At 50.1% G+C, this 22,290-nt stretch overlaps 1 protein-coding gene across 2 annotated transcripts; it reads left to right on the top strand.

Moving 5' to 3' along the window:
- Window positions 1-360: 360 nt before the first annotated feature.
- Window positions 361-19,857, top strand: Csf1 (colony stimulating factor 1). Of its 2 annotated transcripts, none has more exons than XM_048351796.1 (9): window positions 361-710; window positions 3,987-4,109; window positions 5,184-5,246; window positions 6,758-6,928; window positions 10,703-10,850; window positions 12,811-12,941; window positions 13,436-13,488; window positions 13,817-13,875; window positions 18,060-19,857. In XM_048351796.1, exons 1-8 carry the CDS (start codon window positions 672-674, stop codon window positions 13,860-13,862), a joined length of 774 nt encoding a protein of 257 aa, XP_048207753.1. In that variant the 5' UTR covers window positions 361-671; the 3' UTR covers window positions 13,863-13,875; window positions 18,060-19,857. The 2 variants fall into 2 exon arrangements, with proteins under 2 accessions (XP_048207753.1, XP_048207752.1); XM_048351795.1 differs by having other exon boundaries at window positions 11,908-12,941.
- Window positions 19,858-22,290: the final 2,433 nt, after the last annotated feature.

Genomic DNA, 22,290 nt, shown 5'->3' with positions numbered 1-22,290 from the left:
CCAGGAAGGGTTGCAGCGAGCTGCTTGGCATTGTTGGGTCTTGAATGCCTACTGCGATTTGGGGATTTTTTCCGGCCTAGAGGGAAAGTCCCTGGGGATTCGTGTTAGAAAGAGAGTCATGACACGGGGATCGGCGGTCTGGAGAGCCAGGAAGGAAAGGTTGTGTCCGGCGAGGGCGCGCGGAGAAGGGCGGGGTGGGGAGGGCGGTGGTGGAGCCCGCATTACTTTGCTGACGGTTTTGGAGTGAGCGCGGAGCACGGCCACTGGGAAGCAATCGGGGAGGACCAGCCTGCGCGCGGGGGGAAGGGAGGGAAGGGGAGGGGGATAGGAGGCGGCTCAGTGGGCCTCCGAGTGTGTGTGTGTCTGTGTCTGTGTGTCAGAGTGTGTGTCTGTGTGTGTGTGTGTACGTCTGGCGCCTGGCCAGGGTGATTTCCCATAAACCACATGCCCCGCGAGCCCGCCCGCTTAAAAGGCTGTGCCGAGGGCTGGCCAGAGAAGCTCCGCCGGGGGAAAGTGAAAGTTTGCCCGGGTGCTCTCGGCGCGGCTGCGGCTCTCCGTGCAGCCGGGGACGGCGGCGTGGCCCTGCGCTCCGGCGCCTGTCCTGCAGCAGCCAGCGAGCGAGCGAACCAACCCGGGCGGCGGACGCGCCCGGCCGGGACCCAGCTGCCCGTATGACCGCGCGGGGCGCCGCCGGGCGCTGCCCTCCCACGGTAAGTTGGGGCCCGGGGCCAGGCTGGGGAGCGGGAATCGGCGGGCCGGGGCCCCCTCAGAGCCCACAGCTCGGGCAAGCCCGCTGCCCAAGCGTTTCCCCGCGCGCGGCCACGAACTCCGGCTTCTAACAGCCTCTGCGCTTCCACCGCCAGAAGGACCCTGGCGCTTGAATTGAGGCCGGCGGCAGCTCTGCAGCAGCTTCAGGGGCTGCAGCGCTTTCCTGGGGGACGCGGAGGCTGCTCTCCCCATTGCACCGAGGGAAACACTGAGCCACCCACAGGCAGGAGAGAGTGGATTGCACCCACGGGTGGATGCCTCCGATCATCAGCTAGGACGCGTTGTTTGCTGCCAGGCAGAAGCATGCGCTGTCGTGTGTCTGCCTCCATAGTGGGCATCTTCCTTCCATCATGCACGTGTCTCCAAGCCCTGCTGGAGAGTAGACACTTGGGGGGGAGGGCTAGTTTAAGGGTCATCCAACTTTAGAATGCCAGGGCTTGTGCTGAGCAATATGCTGGGGAGGGGGTGGGGGAGGCGATGGACAAGCAGCTACTTGTTGCAACCCACAGGCCAGAGCCATTGGGGACTAGGGGTGTTTGGAGGTCACGGATCTGGGGGGGGGGGGCTACCTGGGGCTAGCCCTGAATATCATCTCTCTCTCTCTCTCTCTCTTTCTCTCTCTCTCATCTTCTTGAATTAATTGGAGATATTCTGGATTGAGAAAGGTGGAAGGAGGGTTTGGGTTTGCATAACTGAACTGGCTGCTCAGAAGTGCTTTTCCCAACAGCAGTGGCTGCCTTCGCTTCTAGAAAGTACAGGGTGGCACTTTTAGTGAACAGCAAATGGTAATCGGTTTGTTTCTCAGGGGTTCTGGAGGAGAATGAGATGAGAAAGAAACCTAAGGAGGAGAGGTACCAAAAAGTACTTGATGGATAAAAGCAGAGGGTTAGCAATGGGTGAGGTAGAGAGAGAAGAGTAGTTGCACAGCAGAAGCCCCAACAGAGAGGTGGAGGATGGACTTGGGAAGAGAAAGAAGAGGGCCAGGCCACAACCATAAGCACAGAGGGGTTGGAGGTGAGAGCAGGAGCAAAGGGGGACAGGTTTAAACCAGCAATCTGAGGGTCCCGTCACACCAGGTCCCTTCAGAAACCCCATCCAGGTCACAGGGAAGATGTAAAGGGATGGTGGCCACTGAAGGCATGCTCAGATGCCCTGCATCTCTCTGATCCTGCAGCAGAGATTCCTTCCTGGGCTGTTCCCACAGGCAGAGGCTGAGGGTGGGTGGGAGGAAGAAGGAAGCGAGAAGAGCCTGCCCAGCCAGATGCAAGCTGGAGCATTAACCCCTGGGCGTCTGTCTGGTTACTTATCTGCATTGGGTGCCCTGGAACCCAAAGGTGGCCCCCTTTGGCCCTCTTCAAAGTCAGCAGCATTCTCTCAGGGATGCCTAAAATAGGACCTAAAGCCAGGTACCTCTGGGGATTAAGCACTGGTGTTACTTAGCTATCCTCAAACATCAATGTCTTGAAGTTCCCTGCATGAGGTCTTCCAGAACATGCCTGTCCCCAGGGTCTTTTCCTGTATGCCATTCATTCCAGAGGCTCAGTAATTGCCAGCATGGGAAAACCACCTTCTGCACATTTCCTTTACTCAGTCCTAAGGCTGAGCTTCCTTAGGACAGTGGGCAACAGTTCCCATCCAGAGCTATCTACCCAGTTGCCCAGAAGAACCCAAACTATCCCACTACTATGCTCCAGCCACCCCTGTTCACACACACACACACACACACACACACACGTGTACACTCATCATTCAGGACTCACTGTGGCTGTCTGCTGAATGTTATCAAGCTGCCTTGTGCCTGAAGTGAACTTCAGGGCTGGGGGTATGGCCTAGTGGCAAGAGTGCTTGTCTTGTATACATGAGGCCCTGGGTTCGATTCCCCAGCACCACATATACAGAAAATGGCCAGAAGTGGCACTGTGGCTCAAGTGGCAGAGTGCTAGCCTTGAGCAAAAAGAAGCCAGGGACAGTGCTCAGGCCCTGAGTTCAAGCCCCAGGACTGGCCAAAAAAAAAAAAAAAAAAGATCTGAAGTGAACTTCAGCTTGCTTGCCCCATCTTCTGCCACCAACTCCTCCCAGGTTCTAGAGCCTGACTAGATCCCAAGTCCCTCCAGTTTCCTGTAGCAAAACATGCCTCTCTCCTTTACTAAAAGCTTGGAAGGCTTTGAGCTTTAAGATGTAAAATCAACATGTTGTTGTGGCCTCTTTTATCACCTCCCGGTATTTTTCCAATGGGTTCCTTATTTGAAGTATCTGTCCCATCATCTGGATTACTGGGGCAAAGCCCAGAGCCAGAAAAGTGCCAACCCTCACTCCACTCTGCCAGCATTTCCATAAATCTGGGGGCATCAGCTGCCAGGAGACTTAGGAGCTCCCAAAAGGCCACTTCAAACTGGACAAAGAAAGCCCAAGGGCCCCTCTAGGGAAGCCCTTAGGGATAAAGGCACTCTGGGGGAGGAGGAAGGAATGGCATAAACAGGGTGTCAGGAGCCAGTCCCATCCCTCTGGGGCTGAGCAGCTGCGGGCCAGGTGGGTGCTGATAGAGGATAGAAGACTTTCTTATGATGGTAAGAGCTGGCTGGCTGGATGCACAGTCTGTTTGGATTCTGATAGGCAGGTGTCACCCAGGGAGTGTCCACAGCTGGCACTACTGCTTCTCATTAAACAAACTTTTTGACACATACATGCCTGGGGCTGTAGGACTCTGGCATGGGATGAGTTTGGTCCCATCTTGTCGGTGGCAGAGCCAGACTTATGTGAAACCAGGTAAGAAGAAAGACAGTAATCTCTGGCTTGCAGTCAGAAAGCTAGCACATGAGCATACCCTTGAGGACATTGACAGCTTCCTCTCTGTCAATGATGCAGGAGACTGAGTAATGGGTATGTGCAAATCCTGCCCCCTAGAAGTTAACTTTTCATGCTACTAGAATGTAGACTGCTTGGCATACCACCTGTGTCATTATTAAGCACTCTACGTAGTTGGTCTGGCCTGGGTTAATCTGAGAAGGCTCTTGGAGACAATGGCACTTAGGTTTCCATTAAGTTACAGCAAACTTGTGCTGCAGCTGACAGGAGATGCTAGGGAAGTCTGATTTGTAGGTAGTGAGGCAGAGACAATAGCATTGTAGAGATGAGACTTGGTTTTCCATCCTGAGCAGAGCATAAGCATAGCTAGGAAGAATGAAAACTGGAAGAAAATGACTCCCTTTCTGTCACAGACATGGCTGGGCCCTGGACTGCTGCTGATCTGTCTCCTGGTGAACAGGAGCATTGCCAAGGACATGTCAGTGCTCTGTAGGGACATGATTGGGAAAGGACACCTAGAGTCACTGCAACAGCTGGTAAGTGTGTGTTCATGTCTTTCCTGAGACAGGGACCAGGGAGAGGAATCCAAGAAAAGGGTTGCAGGAAATAGGTCTGTCCTTCTTTCACTGACCTTTTCAGGATTGGGACCTCAGATGTCCCCACTCTAGAAGGTAGTGAGTTGGACTATTGGCTGGCCAGGGTAGTGATTGCCTACTGTCCACTGTAGACCCCAAAAGGCTTCTAAGGCCTGCCTTGCTCAGGGAATGCTTCCTCCGGGAAGTCAGCCCATTCTGCCTGCTGGATCTAGATGTTGTGTCCAGCTCCTGGACTCATAGATATGCTGCCAGCCTGGCACCATGGCCCCACCCAGACTTAGCTGCCTTGGCTCTTGCCTCTGGAACTGATGTGGCTTGCTCATCTGAGCCCTGAAGGAAACTCTGTTTCAATCTAATCAGGCCAACAGAATTGTCAACAACATGGTTCAACCTGGCAGGATCAGGTTGTTGTCATGACTCCTGTCCTCCTCAGTGGGGAATTTACTATCCCTCTGGACAGCCTGGTAGGGTGGGGAATCACTGGCTAAAGCTAGTTCCAAGGCCCTGAATCCATGGAGGCCTGTGGGCTGGAGTTCCAGCCTCCCTTGGCCTCTCTACTTCTCTACCTGCTGCCGTAGTCCAAGGCAGACCATGGGGCACAGCAATCTCTGAGGCCTATGCCAGGGTCACCAGAGCATCTATCTGGTCCCTCCACATCCTCACTTTCCAGAGCTTAGCCAGTCTCTGCAGAAATTCCTGTGACTGGATACTTACTCCCTCCAGTGAGTAAGCTGAGACAGCTGATATTCTTCTATATAGCCAATTCTCCCTTACATCAAACTTACAATGTCATGGAGCAGGGGGTTGAATGAGGAGAATTTTGGCTCTTTAAAAGTCCTCTTCTGGGTCTGTGGCAGGGTAGGGCTTCCCTTCACATTGGCTTTGTCTTTCCAGGTGTGGTTGGAAGAGGCTAATGAAGGTCAGCTACTGATATATCCAGAATTGGGTGTCCCTACAGATGCCAGCTCCATTGAGCTATTCACTCTGTAATACTGACCTGCTCTTTTCTTACAGATTGACAGTCAGATGGAGACTTCATGCCAGATTGCATATGAGTTTGTAGACGAAGAGCAATTGGTGAGTGGTGACTCTTTGCAAGGCCCATGTGCCTGCCCATGTGTTCCTTTAGGGTAGGGGAACCCATTGGAGCATGAAGGCAGCAGGAAATCCTAGAACTAGATAGGAGGAGGATGTGTAGGTCTTTGGATGCTCAAATCTAGGGTTCCAACATCCAGGCCTGGGGAGGGTCCAGGACTCAGGTCCCATCTTGTTCCCTCCTCCTGGCTGGCACATATCAAGTGCTTATTAAATGCTAGGCACTTTCCCAAGTCAGTTCTAACAGTACTAAACAGTAATAAGGACCACAGATATTGCTTATTATCCACATAGAGATTAAGGAGCGTAGCTGGTAAGTATAGAAGCCTGGTTTGGACCAGGGCTGAAGGCAAACCAAGATACATCTTCAGATTATGTGTTTTGAGAAATTATGTTACCTCGATCCACCAGATAACCAGCAGCCAGGGAGGCTGTCCAGTCCAGCTTCCTATCCCATACCCAAATAGTCACCAAGTATGGTGGCTTCTATCTCCCGGAAGCTAGACATTCTGTCTTCTTTCCCATCCCACTTCCTGTTCCCAGTCAGTCCCTTGGAAAACTTTAGGGCCCTTCTAATTGATTTGCCTAACTCCAGGGCACCTTGTATCCTGCTACTCAGGATCTTTCTGAAACCCAACACACTGCCTTCACTTCCTTCCCTAAAACCTGTCAGAGTTCTTACATCTTCCCTTCTGCCTCTGAGCATAGCTCTTCCAGATTCCTGCCATGCCTTTCCAAGTGCCACACACTCATGCTTGGACATCTTTATTCTTTCTAAACAGGCATGCTGCTACCTAGAAGTTGCTTGTGTCTCTGAGCTCATACCTACCAGACCCATGCACTTCTCTGTTAACATGCACACTACCACATGGGCCAAAAAAGATAGCCTTGGTGTTTCATTCATTCACTCCCTCAATCAGGTTATAATACACATCTACTAGATCAGATGCTAGGGAAACAGGGCCACAGTAGTTCCATCTTCCAAGTAGCCACCATGTTAAAACAAAAACAAAAACAAAAACAAAAACAAAAAAAAAACCCTGAAGTTCTTCTCTGAGCCATGAAGTACCTTGATGTCCTGGAGGATTTGAAAGGGCCACATGACAAGACTTTTGGGAAAGCAATCAGAGGAGCAGGGACGGGGTGGAGGGGAGTGCCAGGTGGTGTGGGGCGGTAGGGGGTGGGGGGGATTAGAATTCCTGATACCTACTTTCTATGCACACCTATCCTGATTAAAACCAGGTATTCCAGAAGCCCAAAGGGGTTCTCTAATCAGAATCGACATTCTTTCACCCTAGCCTAATCCCCAGCAATGTTAGATCCCAGATGGAGAAAAAAAGAAAGACATTAGCATTCTCCTCGTCCCCTCTCCAGGGGTCAGAGGAAAGAAGGCTGTGTCCTTTCATCAGTCTGAGGTAGCAAGTGTATAGAACAAAGCCTGGGTTCTCAGGCCCCATTAGCCAGGCATTAAGCCCTGGTTTCTGACTTTCCAGGAAGATCCTGTGTGCTACATTAAGAAGGCATTTTTCCTGGTACAAGACATAATGGAGGACACCATGCGCTTCAAAGACAACACCCCGAATGCCATCGCCATGTTGAGGCTTCAGGAACTTTTTGTGGACCTAAAGAGCTGCTTCACTAAGGATTATAAAGATCATGACAAGGTAAGGAGGATCTTCAAACAGGAGTACTGAGTTAGGACAGAGGCAGCTGTGGAAATGCCAACCTGCTTACATGTGCAGGGTATGTTACTCATCCTACTTCATGCCATCATGAATGAATGAATGAAAGAATGAATGAATGTCATCCTATTCATTCACTCATGTATCAGATATTTACTAAGGCCTTCCTAAGCCAGAAGTAAGGGCTGGGCTTTGATGATGTCCACTGAGCAAGGGATTTCTGGTCCCCACCTTTATGGAGCTTACACTCTGCCCACTCTTCAAGTGGGCAGCTGTTGGACAAATAGTGCAAGTGGATATAATTATAAGCCAGGAAGACTTGTCAACAAATAGTTATCAGTGCCTGTTGTGTACCAAATGTGGTTCCTGACACCAGGAAACATCTGTGATGAAAACAGGCAAAAATCCCCACTATCATGGAGATTACATTGGAGGAGAGTATGAGACAGTTAACAGAATCAACAAGTAAAGTATGTGGTAGATATGAGGATGTTGATAACTGCATTGGAGAAGAGTAAACTAGGGAAAGGGAGACTAAAGAGGAAGTGAGCCAGTCATAACTGAGAACACAGGGCTCTGAGTGCAATAGGGAGTGCTAACTTAAATGCAGGGGGGTACAGAACAAGAGTCAGGTTCCTGAGTTAGAAAATATTCATTGGAGCTCCCAATATGAATAGGGGAAAGAGGAGAAAAGGCTGCTACTAGACATTTGGTCTGTCAAAGACTTGGAATTTTTGTCTTAAATGAGAGAGAAGTCCTGGTGAATTACAGACTGTTGGGTTGCTAAATGGAGAACTGACAAGAAGGAGCAGGAATGGAAGCCAAAAGACCAGTAGGAGGCTCAGGTTCAGGCTTGAGATAGTGGCGGCTTAGACCAGACCAATGCAGAGAAGGTGGAGGGGAGTGGGCTGGGTGTGCTGTAGTGGGCTGGGCAGATAGGACTTGGTGCATGCTGGGGATGGACAAGGCCAAGGAAAAGAGTTGGGTTGGTTTGGTCTTCAGCATCTGAATATTTAAATGTTGCCCAAGTGAGGATGATGGTGGGCAGAAAAGGAGATCTGAGATCAGTTTGGGCACATGAGACCCTTGATACTGAACAGACAGCTGGAGGCACCGCTCTTGAGTATGACTAGAGATGCACAGATGCTAAAGGTATGACTTTGAGTCGCTTTGGGAAACTATAGGATTACACAGCATAGCTTGCTGGGAGAAGAGAAACAGGCTCAGGATGCCATGGGGGTGAAAAACTAGGGGAAGATCTGTTGCTGTATTTCAGGATGGAAGAACTAGTTACCAAATGGGTTGAGAAGTCAAACAAGATAAGGACTGAAAAGCAGCCCTCCATCGGTGGGATTTGGCAATGTGGAGGTTGCTGTTGGAGGCAGATCAGGGAGAATAGAAAGAGAGGAAATGGAGACCACATTGTGAAGGAACTTGGCTCGAAAGAGGGCAGAAGAACAGATGTAGCTGGAGAGAGTGTGTGGTTGAGAGAGGAACTCTTTAATAAAAGGTATTTAATCTGCTCTTTCCCAACATTACGATTCCCAAGAATTACTTGGGAAACTTGTTTAAAATACAAAGTTCCAGTGCCTTACAGAAAGCCCCACCCCTACAGGATCTGCTTCCCTGACCCCAAAGGAGGCTTGGGATCTGCATTATAAGAAGCTTCCCCACCCATGAATGAGATTTTTATTTATTTTTTCTTTTTTGTGCTAGTACGGGGGCTTAAACTGAAGGCCTTGCAGTCTTGCTTGGCTTTTTCTGACACTCTATCACTTGAGCCACACCTCCACTTCTGGATTTTTTGCTGGCTCTTGAGAGATAAGAGTCTCACTGGACTTTTCTGCTGAGACTGGCTTTTGAGCCTTGATCCTCAGATCTCACCCTTCTGAGTAGCTGGGATTACAGGTATGAGCTACCAGTGCCTGACTCCATGATTGAGATTGAAGGTCTTGATGGACTTCCATTCATCCATAGACAGTCAATGAATGAATGGTGATTGGTAGACCAGGAGGGAGGAACCAGCAAAACCAGAAGGGCAAGCCCCAAACCAGAAGACTGGGACACAGGGGCCTGGCTCCTGAGCAGGCAGGTACATCTTTCTATGGAGGCAGCTTGACTATCTGGGCTTCAGACAGGATTCTTGTTTTCTTTGCAAAGTGCTTGTTTTCTTTATGAAATGTGAGGAAAGGTAAGGTGAGGGGAGAGTCTCTACAGCCCCAGGGAGAGGCTGGCCTGGTTACTGTTCTGTCTTCACTGATGAAGAGATAGACAAGAATGTTCACTTGACTGTCTTCACTATGGAGTGAGAATTGGATCTGAGAACAGGTCAATTGTTTATTATGGGTCTTGTGTTTACAGTTCTGGAGGACAGAGCAGTGCTGTTAAGGACCTTGCAGTAGCCTAGGAAACCCATAGAAAATGCTCTGTGGAGCTCAAGAAGTTGAAGGAGAAGCTTGGCATTTGGGAGTCAGCAGCAAGTAGGCCCTACACAGATGGTGCTGTGGTCATACTTGGCACAGTCTGGTGTGAAAGGAGAGCAGAGTCAGAGCCTGAGGATCTGAAGCCTTCAAGAGTCTTGAGGAAACAGCTGAAGTGGTAGCAAGATCCCAGGTGTGAACTTCTTAGAGCTCTGGGGGATGTAGGAGCAGTAAACAGCTCAGCATTCAGACCTAGGGCATCATTAACCCTCTCTCCATGACACACCAACTGCCAGTAAAGAACTCAAATCCCCTCTGGCACACCATTCTTTCCTCTACACCATTGTGAGATAATTCTTCTAAACCTCAATCTTCTGTCTTTATTTGTTTTGCTATGCCAGGGATAGAACCCATGGCCTTGCATGTACAAAGCAAGCACTGGGCCACTGAGTTATATATACTCCCCACTCCTAAAATGCAAGCTCTGTCCTGCCATCTCCCATCTCCCACAGAAACATTTTCAGAACCGTCCCTTTGCTATCTGCTAACATTAAAATTAAACATGCCCGTGGTCCTGATTGAGCCCTCTGCAGTTATATCACTTGCCACATTCCTCTAGATGTTGATCCTGCAACCATGTCTTTCATTCTGTTTGCATTTCATGCTTTTTCTGCCTTAGTACCTTTGCACAGTTTGTTCTCACTACTTAGTCCATTCTCCCTAGCCTCATCACCTTTCCTGGGTAACTCTTTTTTTTTTTTTTTTGCCAGTCCTGGGCCTTGAACTCAGGGCCTAAGCACTGTCCCTGGCTTCTTTTTGCTCAAGGCTAGCATTCTGCCACTTGAGCCACAACACCACTCCTAGCCATTTTCTATATTTGTGGCGCTGAGGAATCGAACCCAGGGCTTCATGTATGTGAGGCAAGCACTCTTGCCACTAGGCCATATTCCCAGCCCTCCTGGGTAATTCTTGTGCATCTTTCAGTTGATGGTTTGGGGGAAGTTCTTGAACTCTCATTCAGTTCCCTTTTGTTATGTCCCTTCAGACTGTGCAGAACTTTCTAATAGGACTCATTTCACTTGCACAGTGTTTAGTGCCAATGCCTTGCTTGGCTTAGTATCCGTCTTTGCATTGTTCCTTGCACAATGCCCAGGTAATTACCATATCCCTGGTACTTAAATAGGTGTTAGATAATCCCATAAATACATATCTCATAACTCAAGACTGATTCTGTAAACCAGAAAAGGGGAGGGGAACTAGTGTGAGGAGAAATAATTAAATTTGACAAAGGAGGTAGGAGGCCATGCTCACCAGAAGGTCCCTGCTCTCCTCCCAGGCCTGTGTCCGAACTTTCCATGAGACTCCCCTCCAGTTGCTGGAGAAGATCAAGAATGTGCTTAATAAAACAAAGAATTTCCTTGAAAATAACTCAGATATTTTTAGCAAGAACTGCAACAGTAGCTTTGCAAAGTGCTCTACCCAAGGTAAGTACTGGAAAGGGCCGAGGTGGGGGAGGGGGTGTAGAGGGTGAGTCCTAATGCTGGAGAAACCCCCACAGGCAGCCTGGATGCTACATGTGTGTCTTTATGTGTGATGTATTCCTTTCCTGTACCTGTGTGGCTTCATGTACCTCTGAGTCCCAGGCACATGTCTTCTCTGACATGTGTGTGCATGTTCACCTACATATCTCTGCATGTGGAAGCATCCAGAAGGTCCATGCTAGAAGCTGTGATGTTCAGGAGTGGAAAAGGGAGTCCCCCTCCCAGAAAGCCATGTAGGCATGGTGGCTTCCTCCCTCGGCTCTGCGGACTGGCTGGATAACATGGGGCACCCATGGAGGGAGCAGGAACTCATCTGGGAGTGAGGGCCCTTGCTCCAGGAGCCCTGCAGTGACGACCAGGATACTCTGGCTCCAGAAGTCCCCAGGATGCTTTGGGGGGTCCCCTCAAGGGACAGGCTGGATTTGAAGTCTGAACATCCTTCAAACTCTCCCACTGTTGGGTCAGCTACATACCTGTAACCTGCGTGTCCTCGTTTCTGCATCCTATGCCACGTGTGCCTCCTATTTTCAACCTTGCTCCCCAAGGCAAGATTGAGGCCCTGCAGCCTGTACATGGCTGAGTCCAGTTTTGTTGCTTTGGCTACCTCCCATCCCTAACCCGTGGCTTTGGCTGCTTGGGTCCTTAGCTGTGCATGAAACCTATGTCTTGACGGCTTCAGATGTGTTAATCCAGGAGTCTGCTGCTCAATCTCCTGACCTCTGGCTTGATCTCTGGGCAGCTGGAAGCTCAATGCAGGCTGCACTCTGATCTTTCTCACCTTAACCCCGGTGTGTACATCTGTACTCCTCTTTCTGCTCTCTTCTCTGTGTCTTGAGCTCTAGTCCTGTCCTCTCCTTGGCCCCAGGGCTGTTAGGAGAAGATGAGCCCCCTTCCCCCAGACCCATATATCCCTCTTGACCCCTCTTGAGGAGCTGTGCTGGAGGCTAGTGACTCTATCTTCTACTGGTCTTTCTCTCTCCCCTCTCTATGGTTCTTTCAGATGTGGTGACCAAGCCTGATTGCAACTGCCTGTATCCTAAAGCCACCCCTAGCAGTGACCTGACCTCTGCCTCCCCTCAACAGCCCCTCACCCCCTCAATTGCCCCTGTGGCTGATTTGCCCTGGGCTGATTCTGAGGGGACAGAGGGAAGCTCCCTCTTGCCTGGTGAGCAGCCCCTTCTCACAGTGGACCCAGGAAGTGCCAAGCAGCGACCACCCAGAAGCACCTGCCAGAGCCTTGAATCACCAGAGACTCCAAGCCTGGAGAACAGCCCTACTGAGGATTCACCACAGCTTCACCCTCCTGCCAAGGGCCCTATCCCTGGAGTGGAGGATGTTCTTGACTCTGAATTGGGAACAAACTGGATCCTAGAAGAAGCGTCTGGAGAGGCCAGTGAAGATTGGGTGCCCCAGGAGGCAAACCTTTCCCCCTCTGGGCCAGTAGGGGGCAGCATATTGGCAGAGACTGCCAGACCCAGCCCCCTTATCACAGCATCTTCTCCACTCCCCACATCAGCAGAAGACCAACAGCCAGCAGATGTACCAGGCACTCCCTTGCCCGAGGTGGACCCCATGACATCCTCTGGCCTGGCCCACAATCATACTCTTGAGAAGACAGGTGGTTCATCTGCCCTGACCAGAGACCACCAGCGACCACAGGAGCCAAACTCTCCCCAGACGTCTTCACCGAGGCCCCAAGGCCTCATCAACCCTGCCACCCTGCCTGCTCAGACACAGCTTCCTAGAGGCCACTCTTGGGGCATTGTGCTGCCCCTTGGGGAACTGGAGGGCAAAAGGAGCACTAGGGATCGGAGGAGCCCTGCAGAACTGGAAGGAGGACAAGCAAGTGAGGGGGCAGCCAAACTCCAGGCTCGTTTTAACTCCATTCCTTTGACTGATGCAGGCCATAAGAGGCAGCACTCAGGATCCTCTGACCCCCAGCTCCCTGTGTTTGTCTTCCGCCTACTGGTGCCCAGCATAATCCTGGTCTTGCTGGCTGTCGGCGGCCTCCTGTTCTACAGGCGGAGGCGGAGGGTAAGGAGATCTCAAGGAGAAGATGAGGGCACCTCCTCTGGGGCAGAGCAGAGATGGGGATGTGTGATGGTTGGAGAAAAGCCCAGTTTCTGCAGAGTGCTGAAGAGGCTGGGCGATGGGGGTCTGACTTGATTCCCACAGATGGGAGGTAGAAAGGATGGAAGGTTCTTCAAGAATGAGGAAGCTTTGACCATAAGGCTAATGGGAAAGGATGAGAATAGAAGGGAAGATTCTTGGGCTGAGAGCAGGATGACAACCTGTTGGGAGAAGAGAAAAAAGAGAGCAATGATGCTGTATTGAGAGCTCTGCAGATTGGCTCATGGGACCCTTAGAAAGGACAAAAGAGGAAAGGGGTGTTGTCAGCATAAAGGCTTCTGAATGATTCCTACTTTCAAGAAAGAGAGGGCAGCTTGGTTGGGGATAGAAAGAGTGTACTCCACCCCCTGCCCCTCCTCCACCAGCTCCTCAATGAACTTGCCCTTTCCTGTCTCCAGAGCCATGGAGAGCCTCAGACATTGGATTTTCCTTTGGAACACCCAGAGGGCAGGTGAGTAGCTGAGGTGGGACTCTGGGAGATCTTTGGGCCTGGCTTGGGATTTCCCCTCTGGATTAAGGGTGGGAGTGAGGGCTTCTCCCATTTACTCTAAAGAAATGGATTCACAGAACAAGGTGGGGATTTAGAGGAGGGAGTTCTCTTCTACCTAGATAGCTGCGCTTTGCTGAGTCTTCCTAAAAGTTTGACTCTTCTATTTGTTTGGTTTTTTTTTTTTTTAATCTGAGAGAACACATATGTGGAGTTAGGGACAAACTTTAAAGGTTTTTTTCAATCCTTACTACTGCTGAATTCTAATGCTAGCTCTGTGCTCTCCCTGCAGCCCCTTGACCCAAGATGAGAGAAGACAGGTGGAACTGCCAGTGTAGGCACAAATCAAAGGTAAGATTCTGATTTTCATCATTCTTTACCTCTTAAATAGAACTCTACACTTCTCTAGTCATTCTCCCTTGTTACCAACACCAACTCCTAAGGCCTTCATACATGACTCCCTTTCACTTCATCCTGGTCCTGTTCCTGGTCCCTCTCCATCCATTTACCATCAGGTCCAGCCAAGCTCCTCCTTCCCAGGTCACCTCAAGTCACCGGCCCCCACCCCCATACACATACCTGAAGTCAGGAACTGCCACCTCTGCTTTTCTAGTCCTGCTGCTCTTTCTATCCCAAGCCAACAAAATTACTGCTTCTCTAGTTTTGTTGTTGTTGTTTGGTTCTGAGGCTTGAACTCAGAGCCTGAGTGCTGTTTCTAAGCTCTTTCACTCAAGATTGGCGCTCTACCACTTTAGCCATAGCCTGGATACTGTTCCTTAGCTCTTTCACTCAAGATTGACCCTCTACCACTTGAGCCATAGCTTTACTTCTGGGTTTTGGTAGTTAACTGGAGATTAGAGTCTCACAGACTTTCCTGCTCAAGCTGGCTTCAAACCATGATCCTTAGATCCCAGCCTCTTGAATAGCTAGGATTACAGGCATGAGTCACTGGTGCTTGGCTTCCATTGTGACTTTTATAAGGTCTTTACTCTCCTGGAAAATGTTTAGTAGCTCCGCATGGCCAACCACTTCAAATCCATCATTCTTAGCTTGCTTCCACACCCTTTCAGCGACTACCTTCAGCATATACCTATTGTCAGGCTGATCCCCATTTGGCTGTGCACCCCCAACCAAGGGCATTGCTATCTCCCTGTTTTAGAGTCACAATCCAGCCTGGGAAGCAGCTCAGTGATAAAGTGCATGCTTAAAAATACAACATGCTGGCTGGGGATATAGCCTAGTGGCAAGAGTGCCTGCCTCGGATACAAGAGGCCCTAGGTTCGATTCCCCAGCACCACATATACAGAAAACGGCCAGAAGCGGCGCTGTGGCTCAAGTGGTAGAGTGCTAGCCTTGAGCGGGAAGAAGCCAGGGACAGTGCTCAGGCCCTGAGTCCAAGGCCCAGGACTGGCCAAAAAAAAAAAAAAAAAAATACAACATGCTGGGTTGGATTCTCAGTACCAAAAAAAGAAAAGACAAATCCCCCAAACTACAGTTGGACTCATGGTCCTATAGAAGTCCCCCTAGCCTGCCACAGTCCATGCCATCTTCAAAATAACACTGGGAGAAAAAGCCTTTCTTGTGTCCCCACCCCTAGCCTGCTCCTCATTCCTCCTCTCATGAGGCTGGTAGATATTTAAAGTCAACCATCTGTCCTTTAACAGTTCTCTGTATTGACAGGGTAAACTAGATTGGAATATAACATTAAACGTACAGAGAGGTAACAGTGAAACCTCTCCCCCTGTGTCACTAATATAAGCTGATAACTCTTTAAAATAAAAAAAATTCTCTATGTTAAGTGTGGCCAAATCCCTCAAACATCCCTTATATGATGTGGTTTCCAGGCCCCCCTCACCATCCTGGATACACTCGTTTGTCATTGTCCTTCTGAAAATGTGGCGCCCAGCCCTGGACCCAGTACTCCAGATGTTGTCTGACAAGCTCAGAGTCCAGTAGGACTGTTGCTTTCCCTGATCTGGACAGTACTTCTCTACTTGTGCAGATTAACAGTGCATTTAGTTTTAACAATCACATCATACTGTTATATGTTGAGCTTGTGGTCTATTAAAACCCTTAGTCTATTTTTTGCGAGCCTTGGTCCAGCAGACCTATGCCATCCTGAACTTGGACAACGTTTTAAACCAAAGTGCAGTTTATACTCACCCATGTTAAACCATCTCATTAGTTTTTGCCCATGCCCAGAGCCTTCTAAAAGAGTTTTAACTACTAATTGTGCCAGCTACCTAGCCTTCGCTCCCAGGTGTATTCGTACCCACAGTGATTACCTTCTGTTGTTCTTGCCCACTGTGGCTAAAAATGTCACCCAGATTTTTCCTCCCCAGCCCTAGTTCACAATCAGCCCATCAGGAAGCCCTCCAAACTATCTCCACCACCATTTGGTTACCCTTTAATTCATTCCCCTCTGCTCTTTTGTATCTGGTTAATACTATATCAATTTGCACAGATTTGGGTGTTTTTATGTATTTTTAAATCTTACTTTGTGTATATATATTTTCTGCACTTCTAAGAAGAGAGTAAGCCCCTTGAGAGCAGGAATTGCCTTACACATTGGTTTGTTTTTTCCATCTTGGGTTCTAGAACAGAGAGGGCATCTCCATGCTTGCCAAAAAAACTTCAATAAATGTTGACTGGCTGACTTCAGGACTGACTAACCAACTGGCCCTGGCCAGCTGTCTCTAACTGCTTAGTCTTTGAGCTTACCAATTAGCAACCTAATTAGTTAACCAGTCAATTCCAATGGACCAACTAGTTGGGTGACTAACCAGTAAACTAGCTGGTAACTGCCTGACAAGTTGTTGATTAGTGACTTGATTGGCTAACTAACTAGCTGGCAGATTGCCCGACTGATTGACTTGACTGGCTGGTTGGCAGATTAGCTGGGTGACCCATTCAAATTCCTACCCACACCCTTTTCCACATGTAAGCAACCTGTTCCAAGTGTAGGGTGACAGATCTTGGCCCCCTCCACCAGAAAGAGGGGACCTGGCCAATGCACAAAAACAGAGAATTTGCTTTGAAAAAGAACATGCCATGACAATGTACCTGGAATCCTGGGATTCCTCTTGACCATAGGGTGGGCTGAGATGCGTGAGGGGCTGGCAGTGAAAAGGACCAAAGGCCCCTCACAGCTAATAAGTAGAGGGTAGAGGTCCCTGAGAACTTTGTGGCTCCTCTTGAGCTACTAGTTCTCCTCCCTCCTTCCTCCTCCTTTCACACTCTTGATCTTCCACCCTAATTCTTCTTTCCCTGTCTCCCTACTCTTCGGCCTATTTGAGCTTCTTCCTCCCCTCAAGATTTCTCTTGGGAAGGGAACTGTTTGTGGAGTACAGCCCTAATGTGGACCCCATGCCTAGTACCAGCCTCCTCTGAGATGGATGCCTGTGTCCAGACTGATTGCTGCTTTGAGAAAATCCCAGAGGCAGAGTGTCTGAGTGGAGGACAGAGAACCACAGGAAATCTAGTCTCCAGAACCTCAGCCCAGGGAACTAGGAGAGGGGCAGTGGGCTACAGCATGACCTTTAAGCCCTCCTTCCCTTCTGGACCCTGGCAGAGCCTGTGGCCTGGCCATACCAGCCTGGCTTGTGTCCAGTTCATAGTTTCCCCTCCAGAGCATGGGAACGGGCTGGGAGCCAGAGGCTGTGGGTCCCATCTTCCCTCCTTACCCATCATAAGCTTGACCAATAGGGCCATGAACATGGAGTGGGGAGGCGCCATACAAGGTCCAAAGTCAAACTGTTGGATGGAATCCAGGGGATTTCTGTTCTGGGAACAAAGCGTTCTGAGAATGCTGGGCAAGGGGACAAGGATGAGGGTGAGGTGGGGATAGAGCAGGGCTCTGGCTTCTGTGGATGATGCGGGAGGCAAATCCCTGACCCATCAGGGTAGACTGGGTTGCTCAGGGGTCGCCTGTGTAATGGCCGGATGGGAATATCCTTGTTCCTGTACTACCTCTAGACTTTGCCCCTGTGGCCAAGTCCTTCCCCTTCAGTTGCCTTCACCTGAGTATCATCCGTGAAGATCTTCTCTGAGGAGTGGTGTAGAGATGGAAAGATGGAAATGCAAAATTATTCTTTGCTAGAGTTAGCAAGCATCACCCTGAGTTCATTGACCAAGCCAATGAGGCAATCTTGCCTGTGTAGGGGGGTCTAAGGACCTCAAGAGCCCACTCACTTCTCCATCGGGTCCATCTGCCTGAGTAATGACCCCTCCCTCATCATGTCCCAGACCTCCTCCAGGCCCTATTACTTCCCCCTGTGGACCCTGGTTTCCCCTGGAGGAGGTAGGAGGTGAGGCCAATCTGTCCAGAGGCTTGGGCTACTGCCAGGGAAAACCGCCTTGTCCTTCTGTGGTGTCTGGGATGGCTGGGAGGGTGAGGGAGGGGACAGAAGGAAGCCCTTCCCAAAGCCAGCTGGCAGCCCACAGGAACACCATGAGGAATACTTCCCCCAGCCACGTCCTCAGCGACCCTCCCCACACTCCCACTCACTTACCAGCTTCCCATCTTTCCCTTCCAGTTCAACACATGGGACTATCTCTCCATGGAGAAGACATTATGGGAGCATCTATCACCAGCCTTCCTAGGTGTCCTCCTGGAAATGCGGTTTGCCTACCACCAGACCTTCTGCCTGCCAGGACTGGACCAGAACAGCAATGCTGGCTCCCTCTGCCTTGACCCTTGAATCCTGGACTGAATAAGAGACAGCTGGAGGATGCCCTTACATCACGGATATTTATTGTGGGCCCTGGAGGCTCCCTGTGCTGGTGGAAGGCTGGCGAGCCCCACCCAGGACCCTGACCCTCAGAGACTGCAACTTCCTCTGACTCCTCTCCGAGCCCTACCTGGGCCAGGGACCTACCTGCCTGTGGCAGGTTGGAGACCAGAGTAGGTGCTGAGGAGTGGAAGAGCCCTGCACCCAAAGGACCCATTTGGTGCCAAGAAATCCCAATAGGGACAGGCAGGGACCTGTCCCCAGAGAGATTGGCAGGGCGGGACAGCCTCCATCTGATTTCCCGTAAAGGCATGCAGCTCAATAGACGGGAAGAGGAGGCCCCTGGCTGTTTGCTGACAGCTTTACTGGGGTCTGTCTACACCCTGCACTTGCCTAAGTGCCCTCTGCTGGTCGCCAGGCAGCAAGGAGAGGCCAGCCCTGCCCTCAGGACTTGCCCAACCTGGCTCAAGATGCCAAGAAGGATGGACCAAACTCTGGCCTCTGCTTCTCCTTCTCTCCAATCCCTGCCAGAGCTTCTCCGGGAGGCCCAGAGGCTTCCCTCATGAAGGAAGCCATTGCACTGTGAAGACTGAACCTGCCTGCTGAACAGCCTGCCCGTCCACCCCCATGAGTGAGCATCTGTCCAAATGTCCTCCCACCCCTCCAGCCTCTCCCCGGCTTCCTAGCCTGAGCTGGCCTCACCTGTTGTCTAGGGGAGCCCCTGAGCCCTGACTTTCCCCTGCCCAGCCTTTGACTCAGGGGGAACTGTGGAAAACAACCCTCCTACCCCCCCAGCCAGAGCTGGCCTTTAGGCTGTGTCTTTCACCCAGGTTTCTGCATCTTGCACTTTCGTGTTCCCGAGAGGGAAGTGACTAGAAGGAGGGGAGGTAGAGGCAGAGAGGCCACTGGGAGAGCTCTGACTGAAATGGGTCTTAGAAATATGGATGTGCCTGATGTTAGGAGAGATGACTGCACCCCAGTCCCTCAGCCCTGTCTCCCTCCCCCGCTGCTCACAACCTAGGACTGAGCAGGTGGTCCCCATCAACCCATCCCACTATGTGGCTCCTGATTCCCATCTTCTCTGGCCCTCCTTTCTCCTGCCCTGCCTTGGGAGGCAATGACACCCTCCCACCCTCGCTCACCCCCACCCCCCAGCTCTGGCCAAGCAGCCAAGGCTGGAAAAGGACCAGATCAGTCATCTGCTTCCAACTGCGCTAAAAGGGCGGGCCTCCACTTCCTAGGCCAGCCCCTGGCTGTGGCTCTGAGACCTAAGCAGTGGGTAACGATGCTGTCACTTGCCCTTCCGTCTCTTTATGCTGCTGTGTCACTCCTTTCCTGCCACCCTGAGTCCTCCACTGAGAGAACCTGTCCCCTCTCAGTGCTGTCAGAGACAGAAAGGGTCTTCAGACCCTGCCACCCCTGTCTTGGAGCTGATAGCCTAAGGAAGGGCAGGTGGGAACTTTCTAGTAGGTCTCATCCTTCTAGTCACAGACTCTATATTCCATGCTAGAAAATATATTTTTTTTAAATGAAAGGAAAAACAGAAAAAAAAAAAGTGCATTTCTCCCATTCCCCTCCACCTTAAACCTGCAGTACTTTAAAAGTCAAAAAGGCAAATCCAACCCATTTGTAGAAGCTCTTTGTGGGCACTTGGTGACAGAGAAGCAGGAGGAGCCCCAGAGCCACCTCTGGGTGCCCCTACACCTGCGCAGGAACCCCTTATTTCTTTTGAGAAAGCTCAGAGGGAACATTGGCTCACAAACTGTGAGGCTGCGTTTTTATACTTGGAAGTGGTGAATTATTTTATATAAGGTCATTTAAATATCTATTTAAAAATAGGAAGCTGCTTATATATTTAATAATAAAAGAAGTGCACAAGCTGCCACGTGTGAGTCATGGGAAAAGTTGCTTGTGGGGTGTGGGTGGCAACAGTAGGGGTGGGCGGGCAGCAGCTGCTGGGTGAGCCCCAGCTCAGAGCATTTTTCCAAGGTACATGGGGAAAGGAGCTCGCTCCAAGTCTTGATCTTGTTACTAAAATCTCCTGTGTTATTGCTGTCCCAAACACATTCATCTTGTGTATCTATTTAATAGGAAGAGGACCTTAAGCAGCCAAACCTCAGGCCTGGCTACTCGCCCCTGCTCAGGCCCAGCCCAGCCTAGGAAAATGGCTGGTTGGGCTCCATCCAAGGGCCCCAGGGGCCTCTGACAAGGAGACTCTTTGACCACTGAACCCTGCTGTCCAGGGAAGCTGGCCTGGGCCAGTAGGGCACTGAGGTGAACCAGTGCTGCTTCTAGGCTGGGAAATGGGAGAGGCTAGCAGGAAAAGGAGCCTGCAGACCATAGAGAGGCCTAAGGCCTGATCTTTCTACCTAAGTAGAGGGAGAAACCACAGATTTGGTCTTCCATGGCAAAAGAAGTGTCAGGAGAGGCCAGAACAACTCCAGGCCCAATATATCCCAAACACACACATACACTTCAGGCAAAGCAGAGACAAGAGGAGCCTCCTATCCCTGAGTGTGGTTTACAGTTCTTGATCTCAGCCTCAGCTTCCCAGAGAATCATCTGAATTCTTTCCAAAATGCTGATACCTAAGTACTAGATCAACAAAACTGAGGGTGAGGCTTAGGCACTAGATTTTTCTTTTTTCGTTTTTGCTTCCAGTCTTGAAGCTTTAAACTCGGGGTCTGGGCACTGTCCCTGAACTTCTGTGCTCAAGGCTAATGCTCTACCACTTTGAATCACAGCACCATTTCTGACTTTTTGATAGTTAATAGGAGACACGAGTCTCATGGATTTTCCTGCCTGGGCTAGCTTTGAACTGTGATCCTCAGATCTCAGCCTTCTGAGTAGCTAGGATTATAGGCATAAGCCACTGGCACCTGGCACCAGGTATTTTTAAAAGACACTTCAAGAAATTCAAATGTGGGGCTGGGGATATAGCCTAGTGGCAAGAGTGCCTGCCTTGGATACACGAGGCCCTAGGTTCAATTCCCCAGCACCACATATACAGAAAATGGCCAGAAGCGGCGCTGTGGCTCAAGTGGCAGAGTGCTAGCCTTGAGCGGGAAGAAGCCAGGGACAGTGCTCAGGCCCTGAGTCCAAGGCCCAGGACTGGCCAAAAAAAAAAAAAAAGAAATTCAAATGTGATCATATCCCAGAGTCACAACATGGCTTAGCCAGCAGCTTTTTCTAGAGGCCTCATTAGTATTTGCCAAACAGAATCAATACTTAAAATTACAAATCAATGCCCAGGCAGAGGGGATATTTACAGAAAAGACATCTGGCTTCTAATGGAATTGGGGCTAGGCTAGAATCCTGCTTGATTCCAAGGTGGTGGTGAATTGAATGTATATTTCAAAATCTTTAAGTAAGGATGAGGAGGGAAACATATGAACAAATAAGAACAACAACAAGATCTAACACCTTACCTATCATTCCAGAAGCCCAAGAAAGTCCAGTGACTCTCAACAGGTCTTTTCCACATATTTTCCTGCTGTAAGAGCTTAAGCAGCTTCCTAAGCAGAAGCATCATCTCTATAAAGCACTGTTCACTTGGGATTCCAAATGAGAAAATAGAATTGCCTCACTGTGTAAGTTTGGGTATGCCTTTAACTTCTCTGAGCCTCAGCTGTAGAACTGCTTTCAGAGTATGAACCAAGTATACCTGTATTAAGGATCAAATGAACAGACAAATCCCAAAGTACCTGTGCCTAAATAAAGTATGCTCTGATCTGCCCCTGCCAGTGTGTCCTAGAGTACCAAGGCGAAATAGCTCCCCCAAAGACTCTGACTGGAGAAGTAGAATGCTGTCGTAATTTTGGTTAAAGATGGTGGTGCTAGCTGGGTGCCTGTGGCTCAGACCTGTTATTCCTAGTAACTCAGGGGGCTAAGATGTGAGGATTGTGGTTCCAGGCCGGCCAGCCAAGCAGGAAAGTCCATTAGACTCTTCTTCCTGTTAGCCATCAAAAAGTCAGAAGTGGAGCTGTGCCTAGAGCACCAGCTTTAAGCAAAGAAGCTAAGAAACAGTATTCAGGCC

The sequence above is a fragment of the Perognathus longimembris genome, chromosome 7, assembly GCF_023159225.1.
Source record: "Perognathus longimembris pacificus isolate PPM17 chromosome 7, ASM2315922v1, whole genome shotgun sequence".
Lineage (NCBI taxonomy): Eukaryota > Metazoa > Chordata > Mammalia > Rodentia > Heteromyidae > Perognathus > Perognathus longimembris.
The sequence above is the reverse complement of the archived record's forward strand: the minus strand, read 5'-3'. Positions and strand labels throughout refer to the sequence as shown.